The following is an 18,441-nucleotide window of genomic DNA, read 5'->3' as shown; positions in this document are numbered from 1 at the left end:
GACATTTTATTAAGATAGATTTCTAACCACTGCCCAAAATGTAAATTACCTAGCTACTACGCCGCCAATGTGAGCACATTTACCAAGAAAAGGCCAATTGTCAAGCCGTTCACCTTCGCAACCCAGCGCTGATAAGCAAGATTAAAAGTCCCCGAGATGGGGAACCACAGGCGACCGCAACCAAGACGTGCCCACACTACGAATCTCTAAATATTGCTCCGATGGCTCCTATAAAAAGCCAATGGAAACTGAAATCAAATCAGTTCGACTTGATTACTCAAAACATAATGAAGTTCAGCATCGTTTTCCTGCTTCTGGCCTGCGTGTTCGCCGTGGCTTTGGCCACTCCCGGCAAGCCACGCCCCTACAGCCCACGCCCCACCTCCCATCCCCGCCCCATTCGAGTGAGGCGCGAGGCATTCACCGTCGAGGATCACCTGGCTCAAGCTGCTATAAGGCCTCCTCCCATTCTGCCCGCCTAAAGATGTGGACCCCAAGGAAAAACCCAAAATGAACATCCGATCAAAAATTGTATTGATGTCTTCAAAATTTAAAAATATTTCTTATCTCTGTTAAACAATTAATAATAAATACAACAAATACAGCAGCAAAACAGTTTCTCAACAGTTTTTAACAATGTCTTCTCTAATATAATACGAAATTCTTAGGGGGTTCCTAGCGCAATCAACGGATGCTGAGCTGTTGTAGAGCTGATAAGAATTATACATAGTCAAAAAAAGGCACAAAGTCACGTACGAGAAATAATAAATCTAAACGCATAAAATTGGTGACTTTTGTGATTCACAAACCGGTCTTATAGTAGATTCTTATATGACTTAAGCAAATTCACCCGATAGCTGCAGATCATAATGAATGGGTTTGTCATTGGGCAAGCCCCCTAACAGAAATCTAAATGAATTTCTTTATAAACATTATTTGTTCGTTTTTAAAAGCTTGGAAATGAAAAATAACAATCAATTTATTAAAGTAAAGTACTATAGAAACTCGACCATATTGAAAAAATGAACTTGTTTTTTTTCAATTATCATGTCTATGTTTAATATGTTTATGTTTTCTAAGCCAATAATATATTTCTGTATTTATTATTTGTTTTTTAAACATTTTATTAAGGCTTAGTTCAAATTTCTAATTATTTAAGTTTATGAGCTTATAAAAAATTTGTTTTCCAGTGTAAACTTTTCGTTGACACTTCGAGTTAAAGTTTCCGCTCTTCTCTCTTTTGGCTTGAATCCTTTTTGCCTGCTCCTGCGCAGAAAATTCAATTAGAATTCGGTGGAAACTTCACTCAAATTCTCTCCCGGTCTCTTTATTTCGCTCATTAACCCTTTCTACCTCCCCAAATATATTGCCTCCCCTAAAAGCCAATCAAAACCTATTGATAAAGCCTGACATCAAGTGAGAAAGATGATTGCGAATCGCTTATAACTGTCAAATGCTGTCCTGCGCAAGATGATGATGCGCTCCTCCATCAGGCCACAAAGGAAACCACTTGAAGATGCCAACATAGGGTGAGGGTGAAATCCGAACAATAGAGCAACAAGTGGCGTCAATGGGTCGCACACCAAAGGGGAGGTGATGAGGTCAAGTGGCGCACACAACCAAACAAAAATGTGATTCACCTTTGGTACTCAATGGGGAACTCCAAGCTGATAAGACAGGCAAACCGAAATCGGCACCCAGATGAATCTTGTAAATCACCAGATCAGTTCTTACCCGTTTAGCAAGGTATAAAAGCGAATCTTTAGCCACCTTTGGGCATCAGTCAGCTCCAGCAATCCAATCCAGCAGCATGCAGAAGTCAAGCATCCTAATCGTCGCCATCGTGGCTTTTTCCGCTTTAACAGAGGCTGTTCCTTACGGAAATGAACGCCGCTTTCCCACATCCCGCCCCATTCGATTCCGCCGCCAGGTGCTTGGAGGTTCCTTGGCCTCCAATCCCGCTGGTGGTGCTGATGCTCGAGTGGATCTCTCCAAGGGCATTGGAAATCCCACCCACAATGTTGTGGGTCAGGTTTTCGCAGCTGGTAACACACAAAGCGGCCCGGTTACCACTGGAGGAACTTTGGCCTACAACAAGTTAGTTTCCCAAGCAAAAGAAATATTATTATCAGAAAAGTGAACCAAAACCCTCTTTCCCTTTTAGCGCTGGCCATGGCGCCTCCTTAACCAAGACCCACACTCCCGGAGTAAAAGACGTTTTCCAGCAGGAAGCCCATGCCAATCTCTTCAACAACGGCAGGCATAATCTGGATGCCAAAGTGTTTGCCTCCCAAAACAAACTGGCCAATGGCTTCGAGTTCCAGCGTAATGGAGCCGGTCTGGACTACTCCCACATCAATGGACACGGTGCTTCTCTGACCCACAGCAATTTCCCAGGAATCGGCCAGCAACTTGGTCTGGAGGGACGTGGCAATCTCTGGTCATCGGCGGATCGGGCCACCCGCTTGGATCTGACGGGATCGGCCAGCAAGTGGACAAGTGGACCATTTGCCAACCAGAAGACCGACTTTGGAGCTGGTCTGGGTCTCTCCCACCATTTTGGTTAAACTACCTTCTTTGATTAATCAATTAGTTTATTTTATAATAAATGAATGACAATAAATTATAATTTAAAATGCAAGTTTAAGAAATTTTCTGTTCTGTACACCTAGAAAAAATAGCTCAAAATTAACTATTTACCTCTAAATCACCTTAATTGAAGAGAACTAGACCACATGGGTACAAAATAATGCCGTTGGGGTATACGTCTTTTTATCGGTTCTCATTATTTCCTTACAAATTTATACATTTTGTGTTTAAGAAAAGAATGGCTTAATGAAAGATAAAAGAAAAGTAAAAGAATAACATTCCATGTCAAGAAAAAAGTATGACCACGCATGACGGATCCAGGATAGGGAGTGGTTTTCCAAACAACTTTTTTGCTGCATACTTTTTGAATAACACATTTTAATTCACTTTGAACCCGAGTGGGCGGATCTATCCCCCAAATCCGTCGTAGATCCGCGCAATGCCCAATGCCACTAAAAAGTATGTGATGCTTATAGAGGTGCAGGGCATTCGGAAAACCCAAGTGTTATTACTTAGTTCTGATGATTCAAATAATGATTAAATAATTTCTGATAATAAATACATGTGGTGGAAAAATTACATTTAAGCATGTTGAATATTATATGGTTGCTGTAGAAACTGAACTGTTCCAAACCAAGACTGAATAATTCTAATTAATGAAATTATTAACTAGAAGAGGTATGTCGATATTTTTAAGACACAAAATAAAAGTTAAGAAATTTCAAAATTTTAAAACGTGCAGAATTTCCACATTTCCCTCTTTATTATACATACCTTTGGAGAATTCACATTATTAGGCTAATTAAAAATGTACCATACAAAATCATTCTATAGGGGAATCCTATATAATTGTGTTTGGGACTGCTGCCAGATGCTTGACTCCGGAGGTGATAAGAAATTTACTGATTCCAGTTTACACAAAGTCACGTTTGGGAGACAAAACAATCTACTAGCTTAGGTTATCGCTTGAAATTACTGTTTTTTAAGGGATGTTATGGATATTCCTAGTGAGAGAGTACAGTAAAACTAATGTTTGGCTCTGTGTCGTCGCAGTCGACTGCGAGATGATTGTGTACCAGAGATGAATGGTGGAGCTGCAGGGTCCTTAGCGGAACTAAGGACACTGGGAGCCTGGCAAGGATAAGAGAGCAAAAAGTAGCGCCAATGGATCAACAAATAGGAAAGGTGATATACACACCGAGAAAAAAAACAAAAGTAATTCACCCATCAAAGCTCAGTGGGGAAGTCCTAACTGATAAGACAGACAAACCGAAATCGACACTTAGGTGAATCTTGTGAATCACCTGAACAATTCTTCCCCCTTTAGGAAGGTATAAAAGCGAATCTTTAGCCAACTTTGGGCATCAGTCAGCTCCAGCAATCCAATCCAGCAACATGCAGAAGTCAAGCATCCTAATCGTCGCCCTCGTGGCCCTTTCCGCCTTAACAGAGGCAGTTCCTTACGGAAATGAACGCCGCTTTCCCACGTCCCGCCCCATTCGATTCCGCCGCCAGGTGCTTGGAGGATCCTTGGCCTCCAACCCCGCTGGTGGTGCTGATGCTCGATTGGATCTCTCCAAGGGCATTGGAAATCCCAACCACAATGTGGTGGGTCAGGTTTTCGCAGCTGGTAACACACAAAGCGGCCCGGTTACCTCTGGAGGAACTTCGGCCTACAACAAGTGAGTTTCCTAAGCAAAAGAAAAACTATTATCAGAAAAGATAACCAAGACCTTCTTCCTCTTTTAGCGCTGGTCACGGTGCCTCCTTAACCAAAACCCACACTCCCGGAGTAAAAGACGTTTTCCAGCAGGAAGCCCATGCCAATCTCTTCAACAACGGCAGGCATAATCTGGATGCCAAAGTGTTTGCCTCCCAAAACAAACTGGCCAATGGCTTCGAGTTCCAGCGTAATGGAGCCGGTCTGGATTACTCCCACATCAATGGACACGGTGCTTCCTTGACCCACAGCAATTTCCCAGGAATCGGCCAGCAACTTGGTCTGGAGGGACGTGGTAATCTCTGGTCATCGGCAGATCGGGCCACCCGCTTGGATCTGACGGGATCGGCCAGCAAGTGGACAAGTGGACCATTTGCCAACCAGAAGACCGACTTTGGAGCTGGTCTGGGTCTCTCCCACCACTTTGGTTAAACTACTTTCTTTGATAGTTATAAAAATTAAATTATTTATAATAAATGAATGACAATAAATTATATTTTAAATGCAAGTTTAAGAAATTTTTAATTTTGTACACCCAAAAGAAATACCTCAAAATTACCACATTACCTGAAAATCACCTATATTGAAGAGGACTAGACCATTTGGATAAAAATAATACCGTTTGGGTATAATTATTTTTATCGGTTTTCTTTGTATCTTTACAAATATATACATGTTGTCTATAAGAAAAGCATGGCTAAAAGAAAGTTAAAAGAAAAGGCAAAAGAATAACATTCCATGTCAAGAAAAAAGTATGACCAAGCAGTGACGGATCCAGGATAGGGAGTGGTTTTTCACAACACATTTTAAGTCACTTTGCACCCGAGTGGGCGGATCTATCCCCCAAATCCGTTGTAGATCCGCACACTATGCCACTAATAAATACATGTGGTGGAAAAATTACATTTAAGCATGTTGAATATTATATGGTTGTTGTAGAAACTGAACTGTTCCAAACCAAGGCTGAATAATTCTAATCAATGAAATTATTAATTAGAAGAGTTATGTCGATATTTTTAAGACACAAAATAAAAGTTATAAAATTTTGAAATTTTAAAACATGTGCAGAATTTCCACATTTCCCTCTTTATTATACATACCTTCGGAGAATTAACATTATTAGGCTAATTAAAAATGTATAATACAAAATCATTCTATAGGGGAATCCTATTTATTTGTGTTTGGGATTGCTGCCAGATGCTTGACTCCGGAGGTGATAAGAAGTTTACTGATTCCAGTTCACACAAAGTCACGTTTGAGAGACAAAACAATCTACTAGCTTAGGCTATCGCTTGAAAATACTGTTTTTTAAGGGATATTATGGATATTCCTAGTGAGTGAGTTCTGTAAAACTAATATTTTGCACTGTGTCGTCATAGTCGACTGGGAGATGATTGTGTACCAGTGATGAATGGTGGAACTACAGGATGCTTAGCGGAACTAAGGACTCTTTGAGCCTGGCAAGGATAAGAGAGCAAAAAGTAGCGCCAATGGATCAACAAATAGGAAAGGTGACATACACACCGAGAAAAAAAACAAAAAGTAATTCACCCATCAAAGCTCAGTGGGGAAGTCCGAACTGATAAGACAGACAAACCGAAATCGACACCCAGATGAATCTTGTGAATCACCTGAACAATTCTTCCCCCTTTAGAAAGGTATAAAAGCGAATCTTTAGCCACCTTGGGACATCAGTCAGCTCCAGCAATCCAATCCAGCAACATGCAGAAGTCAAGCATCCTAATCGTCGCCATCGTGGCCCTTTCCGCTTTAACAGAGGCTGTTCCTTACGGAAATGAACGTCGCTTTCCCACATCCCGCCCCATTCGATTCCGCCGCCAGGTGCTTGGAGGTTCCTTGGCCTCCAACCCCGCTGGTGGTGCTGATGCTCGAGTGGATCTTTCCAAGGGCATTGGAAATCCCAACCACAATGTGGTGGGTCAGGTTTTCGCTGCCGGGAACACGCAGAGCGGTCCAGTCACCACTGGAGGAACTTTGGCCTACAACAAGTGAGTTTCATAAGCAAAAGAAAAACTATTATCAGAAAAGTTAACCAACACCCTCTTCTCCTTTTAGTGCTGGCCATGGTGCCTCCTTAACCAAGACCCACACTCCCGGAGTAAAAGACGTTTTCCAGCAGGAAGCCCATGCCAATCTCTTCAACAACGGCAGGCATAATCTGGACGCCAAGGTGTTCGCCTCCCAAAACAAACTGGCCAATGGCTTCGAGTTCCAGCGTAATGGAGCCGGTCTGGACTACTCCCACATCAATGGACACGGTGCTTCTCTGACCCACAGCAATTTCCCAGGAATCGGACAGCAACTGGGCGTGGATGGACGTGCTAACCTTTGGTCATCGCCCAATCGTGCCACTACCTTCGACCTGACGGGATCGGCTAGCAAGTGGACAAGTGGGCCGTTTGCCAATCAGAAGCCCAACTTTGGTGCTGGCCTGGGACTGACTCATCACTTCGGTTGAATAATAGTAGTCTGTTGTATTTATATTTAGACTTAAATAAAATAAATAATTAATTAAAACTATCTGTTGAATAATCTGGGATATTTCTTCACTCACCAATAGAAATAAAGAAAACCATATCGATCTTTAGTAAAGCAGGATTAAAATGATATTTATCATATTTGTTGGTTACGGTTTTCCGTTTTTTTCATTTTATTATGTAGTTAATTGAATATTTTGCTTATTATACCGCACTTGCGTAAACAATTCGATCCCACTCAATGATTAATAATTTTGCTTAAGTTAGTTTAATGGATTTTGTTTTACTTTTTTGTGGCTGTTGTTGCTGCACCTGTTACTATTTTCACCAATGTCGGTTTAATTTTGTTTTTGCAGAAACATAAAACTTGTTTGGCTCGAACAAGGCTTGGGAGAGGTTGGAAAATACAAAAGGAAACTATGAAAAGTCTGCTAAGTATGCTGATATCATGTTTGAATTGAATAGTGGCATCTGCGCAGCGCTTACGACAACTTCTTGGCCTTCTGATAAAGTGTGTCCACCACTTTGCCCATGCTCTGGATGGTTTCTAGCACGCGTTCATAGGTCTTGTCCACGGGCGTCTCCTCGAAAACAATGAGAACTCCTTCTCCCTGATCCAGAATGCCGCTAAACTTCTTGTCCAGAATCATTTGGGACAGCTTCTTTTCCACCTGCGGCATGGGAAGCTGGATGCTCTCAGCAACATGGGCGACCTGGACATTGGAAAAAAGGATTTTAATTAATGAAAATATGAATTTAATAGCTGTTTAAAGCCAACATACCTGCACACGGGAGTAGGGTTCAATGATGCGACACAAATTCTGCTCCAGCATGGTGTCGTATAACGTGCCCAGATGCGCTTGTACGATCACATCTTCGGCCAGTTCCTTTTTGTACTCCTTCAGCGCAGCTTGGAAGTCGGCCAGGGAACGTTTGTGTGAAGCCTCCGCCACCGATTTCATGGCATCTACGTCGCGGCCCGAATAGGTAATGGCCTGTTAACAAGGAAACGGGGTTAAAATTTATGTTGATCAATGTAAATAATTAATAAATAAATAATTTAATTTCCATTAAATAACTTTTTCTTTAACTCTGAAGACTGTATTCGCTTAAGATTAATATGAACTTAGGATTGTGTGCTTTTTAGTACACTTCCTTAGAGCAAGTGCACTTAATTATTAGTAATTATAGCACTGCTAAAGCTTTTAAAATTGTAGGTGCGAAATGCCGCTAGCCTAATTGACATCACTTTTTTTTAAATTATTTTGTATTTAACAATGATATAACAGATTATTAGCCCCTGAGCTTACCAATTTTCCGCTGACGATCTGGTTGACATCATCGGACTGTCCCAACATGATCTTGCACAGCAACATGTATTTCAGCGAGGTCAGGGCCTTGACGCTGTCCACGCTGTCGAATCCTTCGAAGGCCTCGTAGAAATAGGAGAAGGCGGTCTTGAAGTCGCGCTCATCGGCCGCATGCAGGATGCCCGACTGCAGATCCAGGGCGCCCTGAACCTTTGGCGGGCAGTAGATGGCATTCGCCGTGGTGCGTGCCGAGGTGAGGGCGGCCCTTGCTTTGGGCAGGTTGCTCAGTGCGTGGTAGGTTTTGCTCTCCAGCAGCTGGACCTCGACCAGAAGATTCTTGTCGTCCAGCTTCTTCAGCTCCCGCAGAAGTTGGGCGCCCAGAGCCAGGGCCTCCGTATACAGAGCAGTATCGAAATATAAGGCAATCAGACGAGCCTCCAGCGATTGGCGAAGGAAAGTGCGCTTCTCCTGTTTGGCCCACTCAATGCAGTCTTTACACAGTTGAACCTAGGGAAAAAACCAAAGAAGTTGCCAGAAAATTCTTCATATGGGTGTGATTTTTGGACCCACCTCAATGCCTGTGCCCGCGTCCATGTCGAGGAACATGTCCACTAGCGAACGCACCAGCTTTGCCGCCTTGGCCTTGCTGATCGAGCTGAGGAACGGGCGCGTCACCTTGATGAGATCGGCCAGTTCCTTGGCCTTGCCCTCCTGCTTGTAGAGCTCTCCCTGCTGCAGGATGCCCTGCTCCTTGATCCGGATGCGCTCCTCATCGTTCTCGGCGCCCTCCTGGTCGCGGACCAGCTTGTTCAGCAGCGAACTGTCCTGCTCCTCGCGATTCACGCTGGACAGCGCCTGTGCACGCTCGAAAAGTGTTGCTCCGGCCATCTTGCGACTTGGAATTTGGATTCGGACGAGATGCAGGGGCGGTTAAAACACGAATTTAAAAATCAATCAATCAATTAAGCGTGATTCAATGCAGTCACTATCAATGCGAGAATTTTTTTCTTTGTTTTCGATCGGTTCCGGTGAGTATTTATTGCGTATTTGTGTGTTTTATTCTGACTTTTTCACCTTTCGGTCGTTGTTATTAAGCGCCAGTCACGATTAGAGCTGGTGCGATTTCGATAGGTAAGCGAAAGCGGGAATCGATAGGCCACCAATACCAAGCTAGTGCCCGCTATCGATATATCGGACATGGGCAAAGCGTAAGTAGTCAAGGTAAACCAGTTTAATTTTGAAATACTAAGGAATTTTAAGCAATAAAAAATGATTTTATAATATATATGAGCTTTCAAAAATGTTGACCCATTTTTGTTTCCGTAACTTACTATTGCAAAAATGTGAAAAATTCGAATGAAATCAAAAGTTATTTTTAGTTTATTGTAAAATAAACTAACATAACAATAAAATAGGTCCCCTTTTTTAAAAGCTCTTCCAAATTAACAATTTTAGCACAAAAAGGAATATTTCAAAAATCACGACTTTTTCGAACAAATCGATACGTATGATATCGACATATTCACGTCTCTAATTGTTTTATTGCAATTTGCACAACAACAATTTGTTTTATAGAGTAAACCCAAAATGGGCGAAGAAACGAGTAATTCTACGCAGAATAAAACCAGAACCAAAACCACGCGACCCAAGGCAGTGTATCAGTGGACCGTGAGCGATGTTCTGAAGTGGTATCGACGCCATTGCGGGGAATACACCCAATACGAGCAGCTCTTCGCCCAGGTGATTTGAGTTGTATCCCCAGTTCCAATGGGATTGGGTTACTGATCCCGATACCCCATCCTCCACTTACCGCTGATCCTCGTTGGCACTGCCTTCCTTTAGCAGTTCCGTCATTTCCGCACCAAAACACACAAACGGGAAAAATCCGAATACTTTTCGCTACAATTTGGACATCACAAGAACTGCCTACTGATCTTGTTTGGTTATTATGTTTTCCAGCACGATATAACCGGAAGAGCTCTACTCCGAATCACAGATTCCTCACTCCAAAGAATGGGCGTTACGGACAACAGGGATCGGGAAGCCATTTGGCGGGAGATCGTGAAACAGCGTCTCAAGACGGACATCATGGAAATTCGGGATATGGAGAGGCTCAACATACACTAGGGGTAGAAATACGATTGACACATATTTTGTTGTAAAAGTAGAATAATTTGAGGTTGAAATATAGTTAGGATCAAAGATACTATTTAGACAGAGTTGTTATGTAAACTTTTTTTAAGATCGCTAAAAATCATATCATATATATTGTGTCTGTATGACAATGCTATTCCTTTAACCAAGGTCCAGATTATTATACAATTTTTAATATTATCTTAAGTTCGTTTTTAACCATATCCCTGTATAATACTTCGATTTATTAATTACAAATTACTTTTAGGAGAATCGTTTTTAAATAGGCAACGTTTTTAAAATTTGCTGACCCAGAAGACCATTGCTTCATTTATCCCTTAAAAATATGTTTTAAACTGAGAGACTAGTTCAAGGTTTATTATTAGGAGAGTCATTTTAGAGTAGACTAAAGTAAAGACCAGAATATCATTTCTTTGAGATCACCGAAAGATGTTTCTAATATCAATCACTTAAAACGACCAGTTCCACATCGGTTCAGGCCTCCTTTTCCTGCTTGGGCGTGACCAATTGTACGTCATTGTCCATCGGCTTGGTGGTCACACTGGCAATCAATCCTCCTCCCGATCCTGCCACCGCAACGCCACTGTTGCAACTTGTGGTTGTGATGACCTTGGGCAGCGAATTTGATGTTAGGATATGTGGCATAGTAACAGTGCCATTGCCCATCGGCAAAGCGGTGGTAAACAGCAGTTTCGGAGGCTGCAGTCGTTGAGCAGTGGAACATGGAGATGCAGCAGGAGCCGGCTGCAGAAGACTAGGCAACAAGTTGAGTAGGCGATCGCCCATGGACTTCTCCCAGTCCAAACGCTCGCGTTCCAAGGACAGACGATTGTGCTGGATCTCGTTGGCCTCGTTTTGGGAGTTCAGCAGCTGGCGGAGAAGGATTCTCATGGCTGAAGGGAAATAAATATTACATACACATCGGTAAGGGATAATTGTGGTACCCACTTGTCATGTGCCGCTTCGTTTGCAAATCCTCCCTTGCTTTGTCCCTGCGGCTCTCCTCCTTCTCCAGCTGGACGTGCTGCTGGTGGTGCAGATGCTGCTCCTGCTGGAGACTTTGTTGCAACTTCTGCTGCTGTTGGTGAACCGCTGCCTGAACCTGAGCTTGAGCAGTGGCCAGGGGCAAGGAGGCAGAGGACTTGCCCACAGCAGCAGCTGCGGCCGCCGCCTTGGCCTGCTCTGCATTGACCAGCACAAACTTGACTCCTCCGGGTGCGGTGGCCATCAGACCGGCATTGCTAGGCTGTGCCGGTGCTGCAGCCGATCCGCTAATCATCAGACGAGCGCCCTGATTAATAGCACTCTGTAGCAGCTGCAGCTGGGGAGCGGCTCCCTTGGCGGTTGCCATGGGACTTGGTCCCGCGGCAGCCGGCAGCTTGGATTGCATCAGGAAATTCGTGGGCACCAGCGAGATCTTGCCACCCTGCAGTTTGCTCGGTGTGTTTGTTGAACTCAGGGTGTTTGAGCAACCACTAGCCGTGGTGGTGGTAATGCTGGCCGGGATGATGACATTGGCCCCGGTGAAGGGAAGCAGGTTGCTGGGCTTGTTCCGCTGCAACATGTCAGCCAGAGTGGATGAAGAACTGGAACTAGAAGATTTCTCATTTGGCGAATCATCCGAGGCATCCACATCGATGGGTTCTTCCTTGGGCTGCGGCAGTAGCATGCAGTCATCATCCTCCTCCGGCTGGGGCTCCACTGGAGGAGCTACTGGAGATGGGTCCACATCTAGGGCCGGCTCGTTTTTGATGCAGGGTGAAGTCAAAGCCTCGCCTATATCCACATCGACTTCGGCGGAGAGTTTGCGGCGCTTCGAGAAGGATTCCTCGTTCATGTCCAGGTCGGACTCCAGGCAGCCAGCCTCCAGTGCCTTACTGCTGACTGATTCCTTATTCTTGGACACCAGGGCGGAGAGCAGCATGTCATCCTCCTCGTTGTCGCTTTCGGACAACTCTTCGCCGTTTTCCAACCGTCGCTTGCGACGCTCGGCATGCTCCTCTAGAGCCTGCTCCAGTTGGTATTTGAGCGAGGGAGCCGGCACCTCATTGGGTCGCACACTGAAGATGGGTCTGGTCATGATGGCGTCCATCTCGGCAAAGTGCTTCCAACTGGGCTCCGAATCGGTGGACTGGCCGCCGCACTCCTTGTCCTTCTTCAAGCGGTTATAGAAGCACTTGAGGTTCTTGATCCGTGTGGTAATCTCCTCTGGCGACCGGTGGTAGCCGTACTCCTGCATCTTGGCGGCCAGTTGACAGATCACGGCGTGCTTCTTGTGAGTGGTGATGAGGGTTCGCTGCAGCTTAGGATCGCCCCACAATTGGATGAGCAGTTTGGTCTCGTCGGTGTCAAAATTGGGATTGCGCCCGACGAAACTGTGCTTCTTCGAGGAGCTCTGGCAAGGATTTGAGCCACCATTTCCGACACTATTTGTGGTATTTGCTCCAGGATTCGGTGTGGAGGATGAGCCGCCATTGGCATTGCCAATCCCGGCCTGAGCAGGCGATGCTAAGGGTATCGGGTACGTGGCCGCCGCTGCCTCCGAGCGGCGCTTCTTGATCCTTGCACTTGACTTAAGGCTCATGCTGCACTGAATCTGGAAATCGAGCAGGCAGGAGAAAATCAATAAGGCCCAAAAATAGGCAAATCCGGGAGCCGCTGCCTCCGTCTGCAGGCGAGTGAAAAATGAGCCAGGCAAACGGCGCAACCGCGGGCAACCGAAATACCCGAAATCCACCCCTAAACATCACCCCCGCCGCCCGGAAAAATCGGGTCTAAGCCAAGTGCATTCACCACCCAAATAGGCAAAAGCATGCGCGTTGGCTCAAAATAGCTCTCTCGCTCTCTCTCGTCCTCAAAAGGCATGCGCCAAGGGGGAGTTATTGATTAGTAACCCCCTAAGTTTCACGTTTTCCGCTAACTTACCCAAAGAAAGCGCTTGGTTCCATGAACCCCAAGGAAAATGGTTTAGGAAAATCCCCTGCCTTGCACCAAAAATCCTGCTAGAGATGAGAGTCTGGCGATTTAAGGCGGCGTTTTAGGATGTGGACACGAGATCTGCGCATCACACTTTGTAGGACATGCGCAGTGAGAGCGAGCGAGAGAGCGAAGGCCATGGTGGCGGGGGTGGAAAGAGTTCGTTGCAACGAAGCAGCAGACTTTGTGAGAACAAAATTTAACCTACATCTGTTTCTTTTTATTCAACAATACATTAAACTTTCAAATTATGAAAAAATAACACACCGTCTGGTTTAGTTGGTCTTTAATTAACCTTAATATACATACATATGTTTATTTAACATAATAGTTTTATTTGTATAAATATAAAGTTTTTCTACTTTTTTAAAAGGATTCAAAACGATTAATATTAATGGTAACTTATGTTAATACATTCTGAATAATACATTTAATATTAATATAAATTTTAAATATAATAATATTGTTAAAATTATTACAAAAATATGAGGCTGCCTTACAAGTACCCAAAAAAAAAATATTTTGTATTTTTAAAAATGTACTTTAAATTTAGTTTGAATGTTCGCGCCAATTCGCCGTCCGTCGGCGAACGTCTCAAAGTCGATTTCCTTTCCCAAATCTACAACAGTTATCGATAATTTGGTATTTGAAATAAAAAATGTTATACTTTGAGCTATGCCATTTTATAAACAAAAAGTTTTAATTATTTGGCAATGTACAGGATCTTTAACTATTTTCTATCTGAACACAGTTTTTAAAAGTAACATTAAAGATCCAAGTCAAACTGGTATATTTTGTTCTACACTTTGGTATTTTCTGATTTTTTCAGACCCTTCACACTGCTGTCAGCTGTTGCTAAAAATCGAGTTTGCAACACAAAAATAGAAAATGGTTCAGTCCAAGGAGGAGCTGGAGTTCATCAAGCGCAAGCACGAGCACACCTTGAAGCTGCGCGCTGAGTTCCTGAAGCAGAGCTCCAATCCTTACCGCCATGCCAGCGGCGAGGGCGGCACCGTGGTAAGTGGGCACGCCAATCCCCGGCTTGGTTATGTCATCATGCTGGTAAAGATCCCATTAATCCTCTATGCCCATTTCAGTTCGATGCTGGATTAGCCCGCTTCCAGGCGATGCGTGTCGCTAACTACGAGCACTTCAAGCCCACCGGCAAGTCCTTCCGCACCGGCCTGTTCGCCGTGGTCCTGCCCATCGCCCTCTACGCCTGGGCCCTGAAGGCGGAACGCGATGGACGCGAGGAGAAATACAGGACTGGCCAGGTGGCCTACAAGGATCGCCAGTTCAAGTTTATCTAAGCCCGATATTCAGCCATTGATCTTCGATTGTTAGTGGAATTAAAAGGAAACCCAAAAGAAGCTAATGTTAAGTGAACTCGGTTTATTTCTCCTCCATCTGCTTGTCGCGGGCGATCACAAAGTCCTCAAACTTGACCATGTACGTGGTGCCCTTGTGCCAGTGGGCGGTGACTTTGCAGGGCTAAAAAGATAATACCCTCATTAACCATAATCAATAGTTTCTCTGAGTAAGACCTACAAAGCCGCAATTCGTGAGCACAGCTTCCACAATGCCAGCCGTGAAATTGGCACAGTTCAGCGAGCTCTTATCCTTGGGCACACTTATAAATGTATTGACCAGGGGCTCCTTTTCAATGATATAGTAGGTCCTTTCATCATCGTTGGCATGCTCCAGCTTTTCCGCCTCCTTGCCGAAGAGGTTTTTCCACACCGTGGTCTTCACAAAGAGCAGCATTTGCGTTAGCTTCGTTTCCCGCTTGGAACTCCGCTCCCTCACGAAATACAGGTCGATGATCCGAGTGCCCACATCCTGACCCAAGTCATGGAGCCTGAAAATATAATTTAGTTAGAATCTTTATATCTAAGGCCTAGTATTCTCTTCAATCAAAACCTAGGAAGCTTTTTTTTATACAAAAATGACAAGTGGAGAATCATACGAAAGACACTTGGGATTTTTAATTGAAGTGAGTACTACAACGGTCTTTAATTTTATAAACCCCAACCTGGTTTGTAACTCTGGTACTGTAAACACTCGACTCTGCGAGTACTGAACTATTTCGCTGAAGAGCAGCGCCACAATACTCTGGGAAACCTCCGTTTTCCCCTTTGAGAGTGGTCTATCCAAGATGTTGCTGCGCGGACGCATTGAAGACATTTTTAGGGCCTCAAGCTTTTCCATTTTCCTGATAGTTACTAATAATAGTTATTTATTTTTCCAAAACAAAGCACGGAGTGTGCCCGCCACGTTATTTCCCAGAAATACCGCATCGCCCCATAAAAAGCGTTACACCTACGTTACGTTCAAGCACCTACCCTATATAACAGAAAACTAAAACGTATTGCTCAAGCCTAAACATCATTTTTAACATTTTCCGGGACCCAAGCCATATTTGAACTTCTCAGAATTTAAATTTATTGACCATAAGACGCAGCGTTGCCGTTGCCACAAGCAAATTAAAAGACTTCGTGCTGCCGGAACAAAAAAATGCTGTCACATCTTAAAGGGAGAAGGCTATAATATTTATTTTTCTGTAAATAAAAAATAAACCTAATTTTTCAGTATATTTCCAGCACTGATTTCTGTCTCGGCTGATGTTCCTATCTCGCATCCGGTTTCTGTCTCGGCTGATGTTCCTATCTCGCATCCGGTTTCTGTCTCGGCTGGTGTTATTATCTCGCATCCGGTTTCTGTATCGGCTGGTGTTCTTCGTTCGCATCCGGTTTCTGTCTCGGCTGATGTTCTTAGTTCACATCCGGTTTCTGTATTGGCTGATCTTCTTATCTCGCTTCCGGTTTCTGTATTGGCTGATCTTCTTATCTCGCTTCCGGTTTCTGTATTTGCTGATCTTATTTCGCATCCGGTTTCTGTCTCGGCTGATGTTCTGATCTCGCATCCGGTTTCTGTATCGGCTGATGTTCTTAGTTCGCATCCGGTTTCTGTATCGGCTGATGTTCTTAGTTCGCATCCGGTTTCTGTCTCGGCTGATGTTCTTAGATAGCATCCGGGTTCTGTATTAGCTGATGTTCATATCTCGCATCCGGTTTCTGTTTCGGCTTATGTTCTTAGTTCGCATCCGGTTACTGTATCGGCCAATGGTCTTAATTCGCATCCGGTTTTTGTCTCGGGTGGTGTTCTTATCTCGCATGCGGTTTCTGTCTCGGCTGATGTTCTTATCTCGCATGCGATTTCTGTCTCGGTTTGATTTTTTAAAAACAAACTCTAGGAAAGCGTATTAAAGAATATCTATAATAATTTAGGAAACAATTTTGTGACATAAACATGAATCTTGGCAAATCATTTTATTTTATATATACCCTGATCACGGCAAAAAGTGGCCGATCGGGCCAATATATCCTATGGGATAAATAGAATAAAAATAGATAGAATAGATATATTCAAGATATTTGCCCCTATTTCGTTTTTAAACATTTAAAATCTTTACTTTTTTAGTCACACTAACAAGGTATTAAAACACGCTTGACGAAGATGAGCTTTTTGCATTTTATTATTTAATATAAATGTATATAAATATAACTTTAATTACTCGTGTCTGATAATGAATCTTCCGTTAGTTTCTTCTTTGGGCAACAACAATTAGTTTTTGTATAAGGATCCACCAACTCCACTTTAGACCAGTGATCTAGAGAACACTGCTGTAGTTCGGTTAGGTAATCCTCAAAGTGACTAAAACGGATTTCACGGCTATTGGGGCAACCCACACAGTGGTAATAGCTGCACTTTAAATCGTATATCCAGGTGCGATGGGGCTGAGGTTTTGATTCTATGATGTATTCCTCAGCCAGGGTGTCATTGCCCTCCATGGCAGCAATTTTTTCTTCATACATTCGCGAGGTAATTTTCGAAATAGATTCGTTGATTTCATGATCTACTTCCGGTAAAGAAATCAGTTCCTTTACCAACTGATGTACTTCTTCTCGCCGCACATATAGAAGATACCACAGCGGCATCAGTGAGAACCGAATACAGGGCACTAGGCGCTGCGCATGCGCACTTCTCTTGCTCCAATCGTGTCCCAGCCATCGAACAACTATAAAAAATACCTTCAAAAAACAAAAAATATAATACAACTTCAAATCCCCAGCATTGCCCCACCTCAATCTCCGTATTTAGACAGATCCTATTGGAACTGAGCAAGAATATCAAATGGGATAAGGGCAAATCCAAGAAATCCTTTGTAGCCACAAAGGTGAGCAAGAACTTGTTGATTCTGGTCAGCATTACATTACGAACCACGTCCAAGGCGGGATGGTAGTGCGTTTCTACATATAACATACAAGCCGAATCCTCGTTATAGTATTGCGGATCATCGAAATACTGCCAACAATGGGCCTGCAGATCGCCAATCCTCAGATAAGTTGCAGCTACAAAGATCTCCACAATATAGCGACGATCCAGGACGGGGTCATCGCTCAGCATCCATTTGTAGATGAGCATGAAGGCCTTCTGGGAGACCAGATCCTCGGGAAGAGTCACCAGCAGGGGAATCTGCTTCAGCTCGCTGAAGAATCGGGAGTAGACCTGGAGAACAATGAAGTGACAGTTAAAGTACATTTTGTTGATATCTATTTGCACAGTGGTCTTCAGATGATTTTGTATCATATAGCGAAGCACCGATCCGAGATGATCCTTTGGCGGCTGCTCCATTTTTAGCCAGCCCTCAACATCCTCGAAATTATGACCAAATTCGAAGAGAGATCGATTCAGAGACCTTGTCGAACCGTCTTTTGAAAATCCGTTAAAGACCCGATCCAGTTCGAGATCTTCGGTTTTGGAAACCAGCCGCGTCACCGAGTTCAATTCATCGCCAGAGGAAGGTTTCTGGGGATTGAACTTTGGACTGGGATTTGGAAGTTCGGTGAGTTCCTAATGTTTTTTAGGGTTTTTTAACCTACTTGGTAAACAACACACTGCAGGTTAGTTCCTGCTTCTCATTTTTGGTATCAGCTGGCAATTTTTGCCTCATTAGCTCGTCCATTTCGATAGTGTTTTCCTGATTTGTATTTTATACTGCAAGCCTGCTATAATGCTTATAAATATATCAAAGAATAGTAGACTCGAACCTTTCACATTGTTTATTAAATTGTGTTTTATTGTTGGTATTCTTTTTTGTTCACATTTTCAAATACATTTATATGAATAAATA

The 18,441-nt window shown here is 43.6% G+C and overlaps 10 protein-coding genes across 11 annotated transcripts; 6 read left to right on the top strand and 4 right to left on the bottom strand.

Annotated features, from left to right (window-relative positions):
• The first annotated feature begins 251 nt into the window (after positions 1-251).
• LOC119550292 (drosocin) lies at positions 252-613 on the top strand. Its single transcript, XM_037858884.1, has one exon. The coding sequence runs from the start codon at positions 288-290 to the stop codon at positions 480-482; it is 195 nt and encodes a 64-aa protein (XP_037714812.1). The 5' UTR covers positions 252-287; the 3' UTR covers positions 483-613.
• A 1,160-nt stretch (positions 614-1,773) lies between these two features.
• LOC119549029 (attacin-A-like) lies at positions 1,774-2,641 on the top strand. The gene is made up of 2 exons (XM_037856713.1): positions 1,774-2,097; positions 2,165-2,641. The coding sequence occupies exons 1-2, from the start codon at positions 1,811-1,813 to the stop codon at positions 2,565-2,567; spliced, it is 690 nt and encodes a 229-aa protein (XP_037712641.1). The 5' UTR covers positions 1,774-1,810; the 3' UTR covers positions 2,568-2,641.
• A 1,305-nt stretch (positions 2,642-3,946) lies between these two features.
• On the top strand, positions 3,947-4,817 carry LOC119549030 (attacin-A-like). Its single transcript, XM_037856714.1, has 2 exons — positions 3,947-4,271; positions 4,339-4,817. The coding sequence occupies exons 1-2, from the start codon at positions 3,985-3,987 to the stop codon at positions 4,739-4,741; spliced, it is 690 nt and encodes a 229-aa protein (XP_037712642.1). The 5' UTR covers positions 3,947-3,984; the 3' UTR covers positions 4,742-4,817.
• Positions 4,818-5,991: 1,174 nt separating this feature from the next.
• On the top strand, positions 5,992-6,859 carry LOC119549031 (attacin-A). Its single transcript, XM_037856715.1, has 2 exons — positions 5,992-6,318; positions 6,386-6,859. Exons 1-2 carry the CDS (start codon positions 6,032-6,034, stop codon positions 6,786-6,788), a joined length of 690 nt encoding a protein of 229 aa, XP_037712643.1. The 5' UTR covers positions 5,992-6,031; the 3' UTR covers positions 6,789-6,859.
• An 89-nt stretch (positions 6,860-6,948) lies between these two features.
• On the bottom strand, positions 6,949-10,055 carry LOC119549028 (26S proteasome non-ATPase regulatory subunit 11). The gene is made up of 5 exons (XM_037856712.1): positions 9,928-10,055; positions 8,688-9,012; positions 8,118-8,624; positions 7,590-7,802; positions 6,949-7,520 (listed from the first exon to the last, which is right to left on the bottom strand). The coding sequence occupies exons 1-5, from the start codon at positions 9,969-9,971 to the stop codon at positions 7,290-7,292; spliced, it is 1,320 nt and encodes a 439-aa protein (XP_037712640.1). The 5' UTR covers positions 9,972-10,055; the 3' UTR covers positions 6,949-7,289.
• Positions 9,653-10,451, top strand: LOC119549035 (protein aveugle). The gene is made up of 2 exons (XM_037856718.1): positions 9,653-9,857; positions 10,077-10,451. The coding sequence occupies exons 1-2, from the start codon at positions 9,705-9,707 to the stop codon at positions 10,242-10,244; spliced, it is 321 nt and encodes a 106-aa protein (XP_037712646.1). The 5' UTR covers positions 9,653-9,704; the 3' UTR covers positions 10,245-10,451.
• A 156-nt stretch (positions 10,452-10,607) lies between these two features.
• Positions 10,608-13,271, bottom strand: LOC119549027. Of its 2 annotated transcripts, XM_037856711.1 has the most exons (3): positions 13,197-13,271; positions 11,220-12,867; positions 10,608-11,164 (listed from the first exon to the last, which is right to left on the bottom strand). In XM_037856711.1, the coding sequence occupies exons 2-3, from the start codon at positions 12,853-12,855 to the stop codon at positions 10,746-10,748; spliced, it is 2,055 nt and encodes a 684-aa protein (XP_037712639.1). In that variant the 5' UTR covers positions 12,856-12,867; positions 13,197-13,271; the 3' UTR covers positions 10,608-10,745. The 2 variants fall into 2 exon arrangements, with proteins under 2 accessions (XP_037712639.1, XP_037712638.1); XM_037856710.1 differs by lacking the exon at positions 13,197-13,271 and having other exon boundaries at positions 11,220-12,964.
• Positions 13,272-14,078: 807 nt separating this feature from the next.
• LOC119549034 lies at positions 14,079-14,628 on the top strand. The gene is made up of 2 exons (XM_037856717.1): positions 14,079-14,264; positions 14,345-14,628. Exons 1-2 carry the CDS (start codon positions 14,136-14,138, stop codon positions 14,555-14,557), a joined length of 342 nt encoding a protein of 113 aa, XP_037712645.1. The 5' UTR covers positions 14,079-14,135; the 3' UTR covers positions 14,558-14,628.
• LOC119549032 (trafficking protein particle complex subunit 5) lies at positions 14,620-15,516 on the bottom strand. Its single transcript, XM_037856716.1, has 3 exons — positions 15,280-15,516; positions 14,796-15,105; positions 14,620-14,738 (listed from the first exon to the last, which is right to left on the bottom strand). Exons 1-3 carry the CDS (start codon positions 15,453-15,455, stop codon positions 14,640-14,642), a joined length of 585 nt encoding a protein of 194 aa, XP_037712644.1. The 5' UTR covers positions 15,456-15,516; the 3' UTR covers positions 14,620-14,639.
• A 308-nt stretch (positions 15,517-15,824) lies between these two features.
• Positions 15,825-18,332, bottom strand: LOC119549744. The gene is made up of 4 exons (XM_037857986.1): positions 18,191-18,332; positions 17,391-18,135; positions 16,822-17,338; positions 15,825-16,294 (listed from the first exon to the last, which is right to left on the bottom strand). The coding sequence occupies exons 1-4, from the start codon at positions 18,271-18,273 to the stop codon at positions 15,825-15,827; spliced, it is 1,815 nt and encodes a 604-aa protein (XP_037713914.1). The 5' UTR covers positions 18,274-18,332.
• Between the last annotated feature and the right edge of the window lie 109 nt (positions 18,333-18,441).

Source organism: Drosophila subpulchrella, chromosome 2R (genome assembly GCF_014743375.2).
Source record: "Drosophila subpulchrella strain 33 F10 #4 breed RU33 chromosome 2R, RU_Dsub_v1.1 Primary Assembly, whole genome shotgun sequence".
NCBI lineage: Eukaryota > Metazoa > Arthropoda > Insecta > Diptera > Drosophilidae > Drosophila > Drosophila subpulchrella.
The sequence above is the reverse complement of the archived record's forward strand: the minus strand, read 5'-3'. Positions and strand labels throughout refer to the sequence as shown.

Bases quoted from the DNA above. Each gene is read 5' to 3' on its own strand.
- LOC119550292 (XM_037858884.1), top strand. From the start codon at position 288: ATGAAGTTCAGCATCGTTTTCCTGCTTCTGGCCTGCGTGTTCGCCGTG.
- LOC119549029 (XM_037856713.1), top strand. From the start codon at position 1,811: ATGCAGAAGTCAAGCATCCTAATCGTCGCCATCGTGGCTTTTTCCGCT. The intron at 2,098-2,164 runs GTTAGTTTCCCA...TTTCCCTTTTAG, and splicing joins GGAACTTTGGCCTACAACAA to CGCTGGCCATGGCGCCTCCT.
- LOC119549030 (XM_037856714.1), top strand. From the start codon at position 3,985: ATGCAGAAGTCAAGCATCCTAATCGTCGCCCTCGTGGCCCTTTCCGCC. The intron at 4,272-4,338 runs GTGAGTTTCCTA...TTCCTCTTTTAG, and splicing joins GGAACTTCGGCCTACAACAA to CGCTGGTCACGGTGCCTCCT.
- LOC119549031 (XM_037856715.1), top strand. From the start codon at position 6,032: ATGCAGAAGTCAAGCATCCTAATCGTCGCCATCGTGGCCCTTTCCGCT. The intron at 6,319-6,385 runs GTGAGTTTCATA...TTCTCCTTTTAG, and splicing joins GGAACTTTGGCCTACAACAA to TGCTGGCCATGGTGCCTCCT.
- LOC119549035 (XM_037856718.1), top strand. From the start codon at position 9,705: ATGGGCGAAGAAACGAGTAATTCTACGCAGAATAAAACCAGAACCAAA. The intron at 9,858-10,076 runs GTGATTTGAGTT...TATGTTTTCCAG, and splicing joins ACGAGCAGCTCTTCGCCCAG to CACGATATAACCGGAAGAGC.
- LOC119549028 (XM_037856712.1), bottom strand. From the start codon at position 9,971: ATGACGGAACTGCTAAAGGAAGGCAGTGCCAACGAGGATCAGCG. The intron at 9,013-9,927 runs GTAAGTGGAGGA...CCAAATTCCAAG, and splicing joins AGTGCCAACGAGGATCAGCG to TCGCAAGATGGCCGGAGCAA. The intron at 8,625-8,687 runs GTGGGTCCAAAA...TTTTTTCCCTAG, and splicing joins ACGCGGGCACAGGCATTGAG to GTTCAACTGTGTAAAGACTG.
- LOC119549027 (XM_037856711.1), bottom strand. From the start codon at position 12,855: ATGAGCCTTAAGTCAAGTGCAAGGATCAAGAAGCGCCGCTCGGAGGCA. The intron at 11,165-11,219 runs GTGGGTACCACA...ATTTCCCTTCAG, and splicing joins AACGAAGCGGCACATGACAA to CCATGAGAATCCTTCTCCGC.
- LOC119549034 (XM_037856717.1), top strand. From the start codon at position 14,136: ATGGTTCAGTCCAAGGAGGAGCTGGAGTTCATCAAGCGCAAGCACGAG. The intron at 14,265-14,344 runs GTAAGTGGGCAC...TGCCCATTTCAG, and splicing joins GCGGCGAGGGCGGCACCGTG to TTCGATGCTGGATTAGCCCG.
- LOC119549032 (XM_037856716.1), bottom strand. From the start codon at position 15,455: ATGGAAAAGCTTGAGGCCCTAAAAATGTCTTCAATGCGTCCGCGCAGC. The intron at 15,106-15,279 runs GTTGGGGTTTAT...TTATATTTTCAG, and splicing joins GTACCAGAGTTACAAACCAG to GCTCCATGACTTGGGTCAGG. The intron at 14,739-14,795 runs GTAGGTCTTACT...TTATCTTTTTAG, and splicing joins TGCTCACGAATTGCGGCTTT to CCCTGCAAAGTCACCGCCCA.
- LOC119549744 (XM_037857986.1), bottom strand. From the start codon at position 18,273: ATGGACGAGCTAATGAGGCAAAAATTGCCAGCTGATACCAAAAATGAG. The intron at 18,136-18,190 runs GTAGGTTAAAAA...TCCAAATCCCAG, and splicing joins TGCAGTGTGTTGTTTACCAA to TCCAAAGTTCAATCCCCAGA. The intron at 17,339-17,390 runs GTGGGGCAATGC...TGTTTTTTGAAG, and splicing joins GTCTAAATACGGAGATTGAG to GTATTTTTTATAGTTGTTCG.